The 13,848-nt window shown below is 42.3% G+C and overlaps 1 protein-coding gene across 6 annotated transcripts in view; it reads left to right on the forward strand.

Annotated features, from left to right (window-relative positions):
* slit2 (slit homolog 2 (Drosophila)) overlaps positions 1-13,848 on the forward strand; it is a 119,610-nt gene that overhangs the window by 71,126 nt on the left and 34,636 nt on the right. For all 6 annotated transcript variants that reach the window (XM_067404021.1, XM_067404023.1, XM_067404025.1 and 3 more), the window contains exons 12-14: positions 1,670-1,741; positions 2,952-3,095; positions 4,474-4,637. In XM_067404021.1, the coding sequence (XP_067260122.1) occupies positions 1,670-1,741; positions 2,952-3,095; positions 4,474-4,637 (380 nt within the window). The remainder of the gene's footprint in view (positions 1-1,669; positions 1,742-2,951; positions 3,096-4,473; positions 4,638-13,848) is intronic.

Raw genomic sequence — 13,848 nt, forward strand, 5'->3', positions numbered from 1 at the left:
ATTTGTGTGTGTGTGTGTGTGCGTGAGAAGAGAATGTAGGAGTTATATTAAGCTTCCATCATTCTTTCAATTATTGATGATCTGACTCATTCAAGCTTTTAGAGGACAGAGCAGATAAATCCCTGCAGTGTCTGAGTCAACAGAACCACCATTCAAATATACAGGACACCTGTCATTTCAATAGATAACAACTTGTAAAGGCAACCTCGGTAATTGTTCTCTCTTTACAATAGTGCTTTCAATCCCATCTCATGAGAAAACAAGTACTTTAAGAGGTGGCGATTTTGTATGAAATGTAATTCTTTTTTTTTTTTTCTTTTTTTTATTTAAAGTATGACAATTCTAAGACACACTAAAGAAGACCTGAGAGATGAAACGTTTGTGTTTTCCTCCAAGTGTGTAAAATAAAATAACAAAAGATTTTGAATAATGAGTGCAAATCACAACTGAATTCTTGATGTAATTAAATAAATTTACATACCAAAACGAGACAATATACGAGACGAGAGAGCGCGGTGTAAATTACCTTAAAATTAATTGAAATGAATTCTAAGACAAATGACGTTAACAAAAAAATGACTTACTGCACCTCTAAAGAAACTTTATACGGTATATGGCTATATAGCCTTAGAATATGAAACACACTAACATAAGCCCTTGTTTGAATCTATTAAGTTATTTGTTTTGGCCTGGTATTTTCAGTGTGTAAATGTATATGTGTTTTTTAGGGGATGGGATGTATATGTCCTACTATGCTTGGTCTCTGTATTTTCTTTGGTTTACTTTACTGACCGGGTTCCAATGAGCCAGAACTTAGTGGGCGGAACAGTTCTCCCCCTCTCTCTCATTCCCTTTGGACCAGCCTCTTAGGAACACCAGCCAGCCATTTAAAATCTGTCCTCCTGAAAAAATACAACTTCAAGCCAGAAGAGTGATCCAATGTGTAACATAAGCGAACACACACATGCAAGTCCTGATATGACATCACAGTAATGAAATATCTCAAATGCAGGCTCAGACAGAATCTGCAGAGATGCTGGTTTTGGAGGAAAATCTGTGGTATTCTGTTAAAGAGATATTGAGTGTGCTGCACACCAATTCGTAGCTGAAAGCATTATTAAATAAGAAAAATATTGCATGAATAAACATACAAGAGCACAACTTTGTGAATGACAGACGTACCAAATCTGTAGAGCTTTCTGTGTGGGCCTGCACATATGTTGGATTTCAGCATATAGCCAAAGCCACAATGCAATTATTCATTCTAAAATAAAAATGCCAAGAATTTTTTTTTTAGCCCTGCATGGCTCTTACAGATTAGTCTTGAATTGCCCAATATTCCTCACCCATTTTTACAACAAACTCAGCTTGCGCAGGGTTATGGACCATTAAGATAAAGTAATGAATATGAGCTATAATTGATATATTCATCATTAAATGATTATTGTGCACATGTTTTTCATGATTTTACCTCATGAATCTGGGTCCACATGATTTCGTTTGTATTTAAATATGATTCGTCACTGGTTGCACTGGGATGATTTGTGGTGGCGCATCTTGTGCTCTGTTTGAGGAACAATTTCTGATGAATGGGTGTGTGTGTGGGTGGGTAATGAACATCTTTAATCTTTGCTTTTATTTAATGTTCCCTTGTGTTTCTGCCTTTCAGGGTTTTATATGGGAATAAAATCACTGAACTTCCCAAAGGCCTTTTTGATGGACTATTCTCATTGCAGCTACTGTGAGTAATGGACATTCTGTGAATTTATGCTTGAAAATGCCATGAAGGCAGGGCGTTTATTTCTCTCTCTCTGTGTGTGGGTGGGTCAGGTTTTGCCAATTCTGAGGACCAGCCATTGGAAAATGGCCTAATAAACATACTAAATTATGTCTTAATTAAAATCTAATAATTCAAAAAGGTGGGTGTGAGGGGAAATATCATTAACTCAGTATTGAGCTGTCAAGATACCAAAATTTCAGTAGTTGATACCAGTAATTCTCCATATCAACTTAAATACCGCACGCTGTTAAATGCTATTGAAAGTAAGTCCGCAATGCTTCAAGTAAACAGTTAATAATAAAGAAGGAAAGAGCAGAGATTTTTCTCTTTGTATTGTATTGTCATATAAATATTAATGACATACTAGACAGTGGCAAACATATCAGGTTGCGTTTATACATAGATATTTTGACACAAAGCTTTTACCTCACCAAAATTATTTTATTTCAGTATTAACTTGGTTCTGAAGTTCTGGTACTTTTGATATCACTATAAAAACAATAGATATATTGGCTAAGTATAAATCAATAGATGTCCACACCATGATAGAAAAAACAAATGTGTTTGCACTGCGAGGACAAGATTGTAAGCCTCACACATTCGCCTGATGACAGACAGCACAACTGGACATAAATTCACACACATACCACACACTTCCGCTGTGTGTGGGTGTGGGTCTGAGGAGTATGTTTAGGAAATGCTTGTTAATCCAAGTATTTATAGGGGTTTAACAAGACCATAAGCATTTGGTGCTACTACATAACATTCCAACCACACATATGCTAAGACCATGTTGAAAGTGAATATAGATATCATGTACTCATTCTTGCAGACTCGTGAAATCGTGAGAAACTCAACTCACATTTCTCACAAATATAAAAGTTTGGTGCCAATAACTCAAGCACATTTTTATTGATTCGTATCAATATACATTCTGTTTATACGAAAGTCTCTGTTTATTCACAACTTTGTTCTCCCATAAGGCACTGTAAATGAGTCTGGAGACCACAGGGAATATTTTTTTTAAAGTCTCGCTCATTTGTTTGTCTATAAATGTTAATCTATTTGTAAATGCCATTTATAATATCTCAATTTACAACGCATGTATAGATTTTCCTGTTTGCCTGAGAGATTTGTGTAAAATGTCACATGCAAACGTTTATCCCAACAGGTTGCTAAATGCGAACAAGATCAATTGTTTGCGTGTAGATTCTTTCCAAGACCTGCAGAATCTAAATCTTCTGTCACTTTATGACAACAAACTCCAGACCATCGCAAAGGGCACCTTCTCTTCTCTACGATCCATCCAAACGCTGTGAGTAACATTAGTTGAGAAATGAGTAAAAATGATTGACATTCTACTGTAATTAAGATTTCAGCAAAAAAAAAAAAAAAAGACAAAGTAAAAACTATATAAAATATAAATATTATTTTGTTTCTGATTTCTAGAGACTGGTTGTAAATCATGAGATGCATCTTGTTTTTTTATATTACTGAAAGCTATAATTTTAAACCGTAAGAAATAAAACAAATGTGCAAATTTATTTTTATTATTATTATTTTTGCTTTAGTGTAATGATAATAAGATCTTTTTATAATGTCATGTTTACTTTTTCTTTTTTATACTATTTTCACACAATAATAATATGTCTGTAAGCATGAAAATACATCGCTGCCTTTATATTTTTAGAAAATTGGTCTCTTGTATTATTATATTTGAGGGAACTTTAAAACCCCCTGATATTGAATATTAGGCCCATGTATGATAAATGTCATACAATCATATTTCAGGCTGATCAGTAGATTGGGAGTAAAAATGAGTGTACTTTTTTGGTTTGTCAAGAAACTGCACACGTTAAAAGGTTAGTTCACCCAAAAAAGAAAATTCTGTCATTAATTATTCACCGTAAGACCTTCGTTCATCTTCATTACTCAAATGATGATTTTTTTGATGAAATCCAGGGGCTCAGTGAGGCCTGCATTGTCAGCAAGATAATTAAGATTTCAATGCCCAGAAAGCTACTAAAGACATTTTTAAAACAGTTCATGTGACTACAGTGGTTCAACCTTAATGTTACGAAGCGACGAGAATAATTTTTGTGTGCAAAAAAACAAAAACAAAATAACGACTTTGTTCAACAAGCGCATATCAAACTGCCAAAGTCACACCCCCCAGTGGTGAACCATTAAAATTTTGAAACACTTATGATGTAAGCCTTGTTTACTGAAATCACGTGACTTTGACAGTGTGATAGGCGCTTCAAACCACTGATTCGAAACAAAAGATTCGTAAAGCTTAAAAGCTTCATGAAGCAGTGTTTTGAAATCGCCCTTCACTAGATATTGTTGAACAAAGTCGTTATTTTGTTTTTGTTTTTTTGTGCACAAAAAGTATTCTCGTTGCTTCATAACATTAAGGTTGAATCACTGTAGTCACATGAACTGTGTTAAATATATCTTTAGTAGCTTTCTGGGCATTGAAAGTGTTAATTGTGTTGCTGGCAATGCAGGCCTCACTGAACCATCGGATTTTATGAAAAATATCTTAATTTGTGTTCCGAAGATGAACAAAGGTCTTACAGGTGTGGGACAACATAAGTAATTAATGACATAATTTTCATTTTTGGGTGAACTAACCCTTTAACTATCACTGTCATTCACAATTTCTTAAATATTTTTTAATTTTGTTTCAGTCATCTGGCCCAGAACCCTTTCATGTGTGACTGCCATTTGAAGTGGTTAGCTGACTACCTGCAAGACAACCCGATTGAGACCAGCGGAGCTCGGTGCACCAGTCCCCGCCGCCTTGCTAACAAACGCATCGGCCAGATCAAGAGCAAGAAGTTCCGCTGTTCAGGTACATACACACATGCACATGGGTGTTTGCATATACACTGAATGTGTAATTATTGGTCATTTGCCAGACTTGCTCACAGACGCTTTAGTCAATTTGACCCACCTGCGTGAAGTTGGCCCCCCACCCAACGCAAAACGTCTGCAAAATAGTCTCAATCGTTTGTGCTCCATTTGTGCTGGTTTGTGCCGTAAAAAATTTCATTTGTGCTGCTTCGGTTTTTTAGGTATTAAAAGAATATTTATAGGTCATTCTGAGGTCACCCAGCCCCCCACATGTTCCAAATTCACCCAAAATAGTCTCAAACGTTTGTGCTTCGTTTGTGCCGGTAAAAGTTTTGTTTGTGCTGCTTTTGATTTTAAAATATTAGACTTGGAATTATAGGCGATGACGTTACTCGCCCCCCCCACATGCTCCAAATTCGCCCAAAATAGTCTCTTTTGTTTGTGCTCCGTTTGTGCTGGTTTGTGCTGGTGAAATTTTCATTTGTGCTGCTTCGGTTTTTAATATATTAAAATAACTTTTATAGGTCATTCTCAGGTCACCCAGCCCCCCACATGTTCCAAATTCACCGAAAATAGTCTCAAACGTTTGTGCTTCATTTGTGCTGGTTTGTGCCGGTAAAGGTTTTGTTTGTGCTGCTTTCGATTTTAAAATATTAGACATTGAATTATAGGCGATGATGTCACTCAGCCCCCCCACATGCTCCAAATTCACCCAAAATAGTCTCTTTTGTATGTGCTTCGTTTGTGCTGGTTTGTGCCGGTGAAATTTCCGTTTGTGCTGCTTCGGTTTTTAAAATATTAAAAGAATTGGGTATTCATTCTCAGGTCCCTCAGCCCCCCACATGCTCCAATTTGCCCAAAATAGTCTCAAACGTTTGTGCTTCATTTGTGCTGGTAAAAGTTTTGTTTGTGCTGCTTCGTTTTTTTAGATAAATAATATTTATAAAATCTCAGATCAATCAGCCCCCCACATGCTCCAATTTGCCCAAAATAGTCTCAAACGTTCGTGCTTCATTTGTGCCGATAAAAGTTTCATTTGTGCTGCCTCGCTTTATAAACATCAGACATTGATTGCATTGAAATGAATGACACTGAACGACTGCAAATGCAAATCACAAAAGAGCATATTATAGTGACTATTAGGCTATATACCAAAGCATAGACATTTAACAGAAATAGTGATTTCAAATTAAGTCTGTTTGCTTTCCTTCTTTTCAGTGACAGCGCGTGTCAGAAACGGAAAGTTGTTGCATCAAAAAAGCTGCATCAGTCCGTGAAATTCCTTCAGTTAATTAGCCTACGTCAAGAAAAAAAGACTTATTTAACTAAACCAAATCAAAAAAACAAATATAGGCATTCGTTTAAGACCTTTTTTTGTATTTTTGGTTTATGGGTTATATAAATTAGTTTATGCTTTAAAATTCATTTCAAATGTGTGGGTGGCCCCTAAAATACTAATTTTGGCTTTATGTGGTCTAAAACAACACTGAGGAAATTTTAATCTATTTATATTTATTTTATTCTTAAAATGCCTAAGTAAAACCTAATGGTGCAACATGTTTCACTCGTTATTACAAGCAGTTTTTTTGTTTTGTTTTTTATTTTTTATAAATAACATAATTTGTGTTTCATTGGTAAAACCTAAAATATCAGAAAACAATGGATAGGATTGCGCAGGCGCCTCCGCGGACAAGATGTTCTCTGATGAGTGATTGATTCCTAGATGTGTATGTGTTTTATGTTTTGTATGCTTTATATTAATTGTGCCTTGTATTTTCTCAATTTTAATGTACAGCACTTTGGACAACTTCGGTTGTATTGAAATGTGCTTTATAAATAATAAATACAAATAAGTACAACGTTGTTGAAAGGTTTATATAATATTGTGTTTCCTGAAGGATAATTGATCATGATTACATAATTAATTGATGATAATTCTATATTTTTTTTATTTTTGTTTTTTTTGTTTTTTCATTTTGGTTTTGTAAAGAAATAATGAAATAACAATATTTTGGATGTTTAATTGGGGTCCGGGTCCGTCATCCGTGCACCTGGTAGGCTGATTTGATTTTTTACTTAAAAAGAAATAAAGAGGAATAAGAAAGGAATGTTTTTTGTTTGGTATAAAAAAAAAACTGAAAACTGAAAAATAAAGCGTCTCAGGTTACAGATGTAACCCTGGTTCCCTGAGTAGGGAACGAGACGCTGCGTGGTAACGCATTGGGAACCTTCTGCGTGATGTCGTCACTGAAGCACTCATGTATCTAGCCAATCGCGAAGCGAGACGTCAGAGACGGGTGACGTCACGGACCAGGAAACTATAAAGCACACTCGGATGCAGAGCACGCCAGCTTCTAAGTAAGTCTGAAGCAAGCACTTGCAAGTGTGCAGGGGTACGGCAAGAGACGCAGCGTCTCGTTCCCTACTCAGGGAACCAGGGTTACATCTGTAACCTGAGACGTTCCCTTTCGTGGGAACTGTCGACGCTGCGTGGTAACGCATTGGGAACGCAATCCCAACTGAGCCGTAGCTCAAGCACTTGCCAAGGTTATCTTGACAGGACAGAGGACCCCGGAGTGGAGCCAACATCAAGGTTATAATATTTAATAAATGTGTGCTGGCATGACCATCCAGCTGCATCACATATGTCACTCATGGAGACTCCTGACATCAGAGCTTTTGATGCCGCCATACCCCTGGTAGAATGGGCGCGAACATTCAAGGGAGAGGGCTGTCCGGCCGCTTCGTATGCAAGTGAGATGGCCTCGACCACCCACTTGCTCATTCTCTGTTTTGATGCTGGGCCCCCTTTTCTAGGGGACCCATAACAGACAAACAACTGATCTGACTTACGCCACAGGGCAGCTCTGTGGACATAAGTATCCAAAGCCCTTACTGGGCATAACAGATTCAATTTTTCCTGATCCGCAGATTCAAATGGAGGAGGATAGAAAGACTGAAGCACAATGGGGCCTGGGACATTGGTAGGGACCTTTGGGACATACCCCGGTTTAGGATACAGGAATGCTTTCACCATTCCTGGAGCAAATTCAAGGAAAGAGGGAGCAACAGAAAGTGCTTGTAAATCTCCTATCCGCTTCAGAGAAGTGATAGCTAATAAAAGAATCGTTTTCAGAGTGAGGAACCTCTCAGGAACCTCCTCTAATGGTTCAAAGGGAGCCTCAGCTAACCCTTGTAAGACCACAGCCAAGTCCCAGGTTGGCACCCTTGTGCGCACTGGAGGCCTCAACCTCAGTGTGCCACGGAGGAAGCGTGTGACGAGGGGGTCTCGACCTACCGAGATATTCCCCTCAAGAGGAGCATGATATGCTGAAATTGCTGCAACATAAACCTTTAAGGTTGAGTGAGATAGGCCCTCCGAGAATTTTTTCTGGAGGAATTTTAGCACAAAGCTAACAGAAGAAAGGACAGGGTCCGTATTATTGTGTCTGCACCAGGTAGAAAACAAATTCCATTTGTAGGCATACAACTTCCTCGTGGCGGGAGCTCTGGAGTTAAGAATGGTCTCCACAACCTCGGTTGGGAGACCAGCATTTATGAGTCTGGCCCCCTCAGAGGCCAGGCCCATAGTTTCAGTCGTTCTGGGCGGGGATGTATAATCATGCCGCCCGCTTGAGACAGGAGGTCCTGTCTGAGAGGAAGCTCCATTGGGGAGCCGTTGAGTAACGACACTAGGTCTGAGAACCATATCCTGGTTGGCCAGAATGGGGCTACCAGTATTAGATTGGCCCCTTCTCGGCGTACTTTTTCCAGAACTCCCGGGAGCAGGGCGATCGGGGGAAATGCGTACAGGCGCAGCCTCGGCCACGTCTGTACCATAGCATCCAGACCCAGAGGTGCTGGATGTGTTAGGGAGTACCAGAGCGGACACTGGGTTGACTCTCCCGAGGCGAACAGGTCGACTTCCGCTCGACCGAAATTTTTCCATAGGAGACTCACCACTTCTGGGTGGAGTTTCCACTCCCCGGGCCTTGGCCCCTGCCTCGACAGGGCATCTGCTCCCACATTTTGATGTCCCGGGATGTAAGCTGCCCTCAGCGAGAGCAGCTTCCCTTGGGACCACAGGAGGATCTGACGGGCCAAGTAATATAGTCGGCGAGACCGCAGACCCCCTGATGATTTATATATGCAACCACTGCAGTGTTGTCCGTACGAACCAACACATGGTAACCTCTCAGGTCTGGGAGAAAGTGTTTCAGAGCTAGGAACACTGCCATCATCTCTAGCCGATTTATGTGCCAAGAGAGCTGATGGTCTTCCCAAAGACCCTGAGCTGAGCGACCACTCATGATCGCTCCCCAGCCCGTGAGGGAGGCGTCCGTCGTAAGCATTACTCGACGAGTAGTGGCCCCCAACACGGGTCCCTGGGACAGGAACCGGGGGTCTTTCCACATGGTCAGAGAACGAAGACATCGTTTTGAGACTTTGATCATGCGAAAGGGATTTCCCCTCGGGGAGAACCCCTGGTCCTGAGCCACCACTGTAGGGGCCTCATGTGCAGAAGGCCAAAAGGTATCACGTTGGACGCAGCTGCCATCAGACCCAGCAGTTTCTGGAACTGTTTTACAGTGAGTGACTGGCCTAACTTCACCCCTTTCATAGCCATAAGAATGGCACTCACCCGAGCGGGAGACAAATGTGCCCGCATCGTGGTGGAGTCCCACACTACACCCAGATAGTTGGTGGATTGAGCTGGAACTAGCACACTCTTTTTGGCATTGAGCCTCAGCCCAAGCCTCTTCATATGGGACAGAACAGCATCTCGATGCTGAACTGCTAGTTGCTCTGACTGAGCTAGAATCAACCAATCGTCGATATAATTCAGTATGCGAATGCCCTGGATCCTCAGCGGAGCCAGAGCTGCGTCCACGCATTTCGTGAATGTGCGGGGTGATAATGATAGGCCGAACGGAAGAACCCTGTACTGGTAAGCTTCGCCCCCGAAAGCAAACCTGAGGAACTTCCTGTGAGAAGGATGGATGGACACATGAAAGTAAGCATCTTTCAGGTCTATTGCCACAAACCAGTCCTCGGACCTGATCTGTGGTATAATCTGTTTGAGTGTCAGCATCTTGAACTTGAGCTTTTGTATTGAGCGATTTAGCACACGTAAATCTATAATAGGTCGTAGACCTCCATCCTTCTTTGGAACAATGAAGTAACGGCTGTAGAACCCTGACTGATTGCTGGGAGGAGGAACCCTTTCTATAGCTCCTTTTCGCAAAAGTGTCGCAACTTCTTGTTCCATAACCAGAGACTGCTCGGGGTTACCACTGTGGGAAGAACCCCGTTGAATCTGGGCGGGCGAGACCCGAACTGGATCTTGTAACCCTCTTTTATAGTGAGCAGCACCCATTTTGATATATTCGGAAGAAGTTTCCATTCTACCAGAAAATTTACTAAGGGAACCAGTCTCTCGAGACTGGCCTCTGGTGTTTTTTGAGCACCTGATTCGACGCTCTGAAGCGGCGCACCGGCAGAGAACAATTGAATCAAGTGGCCGGCCCTCCTCGGAGGGTCGGTGGAGACCGCTGCGCCCTGACGCACCCTGGGTGGCAGGGTTGGCATAACGATCCCCTGAGGGCGCCGAAGGGAAGCGGCTTTTAGATGTATTTTTCGCCGGCTCCCTTCGGAGGGGGCCGCCCTCATCGGTTCCTGACCCACAGACATCAGGACCGCTTCGAAGCCTTCCGGGCCAGGATAACGGCGCGCAGGTCCGTTCTGCCCCTAGAAGGCTTCGGCTGAGCGGGCCGACCCGATCCCCAAGCTCTCTGCGGGGGAGCACGGGCGGCCACGCTAATCTTTTGTTGCGCTCTGTGGTGCGCTGAGGAGCTCGTTGACGGCCGAGGCTGATCCCGCTCATCAGCCTCGGGGGGGGGATTTTTGGTTTGCGGGGGATGAACCTCTGGAACGCCGCAGATTGTTTCTTAGCCTCCTGGAACCTCTCGACGACTGTTGTAACGGCGTCGCCGAAGAGGCCCGCAGGAGACAGCGGCGCGTCCATAAGGGAGGCTTTGTCACGCTCCCTTATGTCCGAGAGGTTCAGCCACAAGTGCCTCTCCGTAGCCACCAATGCTGCCATAGAGCGGCCGATTTCTTTTGCCGTCTCTTTGGTGGCACGGAGAGCCAGGTCAGTTGCCATCCTGATTTCCTGGATGCACTCATACGTGGCCTCCCCGCTATTCTCCACTTCCCCCAGCAGGTCGGCTTGATATGCCTGTAGGAGCGACATGGTATGTAGACATGCCGCTGCCTGACCTGCTGCCGCATAAGCCTTGCCCACCAAGCCTGATGTAGTTTTTAATGGCTTGGTGGGCAACGTCGGGGTTTTCAGCGACGATGCAGACTCGGGGGAGAGATAGCCCGCAAGCGTCTCTTCCACCCGAGGCATCGCCGCATAGCCTTGCTGCTTCAGCCCCACGATGTTACTATACATTGAGGTCTGGGGGCTGAAAACACGATATGATGCCGGCTTCTTCCAAGACCTCGAGACCTCGGTGTGGAGGTCCGGAAAGAAGGGCAAACCCCGACGCTGGGGTAGTGACCGAGCGGGCAGAAAGCGCTCATCCAGCTTACTCTTTGGTCTAGTATCTGCCCGCTCTGCTGGCCAGTCAATTTTTAATTTGGCAACAGCCCTGGTCACTACCTCCAGGAGCTCCTCATGTGCTGGGGAAGAGGATGGCGGTTCCTCTTCCCCCACGCTCATCACATCAACCTCCTCAGAGGAAGAGAGATGAAGCGCGGGTGCCTCTCTCTGGGGGGAAGAAACCGCAGCGCGTGCTTCCGCCGCCTGAGAAGAGGCACTGGGGCTGGCAGGTAAAGGGCGAGATAAGGCTGGGCCCGTCTCAACCCCCTCTGCCAGCTCCATTTGCGAACCCCACGAATGAAGCCGCCGCTGCGCCTCAGCAACAGCGGGACCCGATCCGCGGGGAACGCCGACCGGAGCACTCTCTTTATCGTGAAAGAGTGCCCGGCGTGATCTTAAAACTCTGAGGGTGAGCTTCTCACAATGAACACAGACAGCCCCCTCGAGAGCTGCCTGTGCATGCTCAACCCCCAGGCAGACAACACACATCTCATGAGTGTCCCCATCTGGAATAAACCGTGTGCATGGGTGAACACACTTTTTAAATTGTCTGCCTTCCGCCATTTCACTCGTGTCTTATTCACTATATATATATATATATATATATATATATATATATATATATGTGTGGTGCACAATAACACTCTTGTCCTCAGACGAAGAGATAATGTTTTCCAAAAATAAGCAGGACAAACAACACCAAATAAGACACACAAGATAACATAGAGCGCTTGCTGAAGACACAGAAGCTGGCGTGCTCTGCATCCGAGTGTGCTTTATAGTTTCCTGGTCCGTGACGTCACCCGTCTCTGACGTCTCGCTTCGCGATTGGCTAGATACATGAGTGCTTCAGTGACGACATCACGCAGAAGGTTCCCAATGCGTTACCACGCAGCGTCGACAGTTCCCACGAAAGGGAACTAGATTTTTCGTCATTTTATTCATGGGTAAAAAATTTGATTAGGCTTTAATATTTGTTTCGCATGAGTGACGCCCTGAAACGCCATTCAACTTATGTCTTGCATGTCCCATCATGCAAGTTCATCTGATGTAGGCTACTGCTCTGCATATTAGTTTTTTTTTTTTTTTTTTCTAATTGGTTGTTTCATATATTTCTTGCCAATGTAACCTACATCTATAGTGCAGAGCACAACAATACTTATTTTGTCCGCGGAGGCGCCTGCGCAATCCCTTCCATTGTTTTCTGATATTTTAGGTTTTTCCAATGAAACACAAATTATGTTATTATTTATAAGAATAAAAACAAAACAAAAAACTGCTTGTAATAACGAGTGAAACATGTTGCATCATTAGGTTTTACTTAGGCCTTTTAAAAATAAAATAAATACAAATAAATACAAATTTCCTCAATGTTGTTTTAGACCACATAAAGCCAAAATGAGTATTTGGGCCAAGGAATCAGAGGAAAAAAGTATTTTGTTTCTAGCCCTTATGGTTCAAAAGTTATTAACATAAACATAAGTGCAACTTTGGACAGCTGGTGGCGCTAGAGGGATTGAGTTAGAGACTCCAAACGAATTTTAAAGCATAAACTAATTTGTTTAACCCATAAACCAAAAATACAAAAAAAAAAAAAGTCTTATATAGGCTTAATTCTTTTTTGTCTTTGTTTATTTTCAAGTAAAATCAAATATCAGCACAAACGATTGCGACTCTTTGTGGTGAATTTGGAGCATGTGGGGGGCTGAGAGACCTCAGAATGAATTGCCAATTCTTTTAATATTTTAAAAACCGAAGCAGCACAAACGAAAATTTCACCAGCACAAACGAAGCACAAACAAACGAGACTATCTGGGGTGAATTTGAAGCACAGCCTATGTGGGGTGGGGGGCTGAGTGACCTGAGATTTTATAAATATTATTTTAACAGGCATATCTAAAAAAAAAAAAAAAAAAAAAAAAACCGAAGCAACACAAACTAAACTTTTACCAGCACAAACCAGCACAAACGGAGCACATACAAAAGAGACTATTTTGGGCGAATTTGGAGCATGTGGGGGGCTGAGTGACGTCATCGCCTATAATTCAAAATCTAATATTTTAAAATCGAAAGCAGCACAAACGACTTTTACCGGCACAAACCAGCACAAATGAAGCACAAACGATTTAGACTATTTTGGGTGAATTTGGAACATGTGGGGGGCTGGGTGACCTCAGAATGACCTATAAATATTCTTTTAATATCTAAAAAACCAAAGCAGCACAAACGAAATTTTTTACGGCACAAACGGAGCACAAACGATTGAGACTATTTTGCAGACATTTTGCGTTGGGTGGGGGGCCAACTTCACTCAGGTATTTGACCCTGCTCTTCCTGTCTGTTCCCAACAGTTCCCAACTGTAAAAATGTCTTAGTCAGCTTTCACGTATATAGACATATACACATTTCCGAGGGTCTCAGCATGATTTATCTTCTCCTGTTTAAGCAGATTATAAATCAGAATGCAAATGTGTTTGTGTGTGGGTATTATTAGTTTACTGCCTGTCAGTGGAGTATTGATCGCTGTAGGGTTATAAATGAGCAGGATTCTTTGATCGATATTCATATTCATTTATTGATCTATTCTACACACACAGCTCTC

This window comes from Chanodichthys erythropterus, chromosome 12 (genome assembly GCF_024489055.1).
Source record: "Chanodichthys erythropterus isolate Z2021 chromosome 12, ASM2448905v1, whole genome shotgun sequence".
NCBI lineage: Eukaryota > Metazoa > Chordata > Actinopteri > Cypriniformes > Xenocyprididae > Chanodichthys > Chanodichthys erythropterus.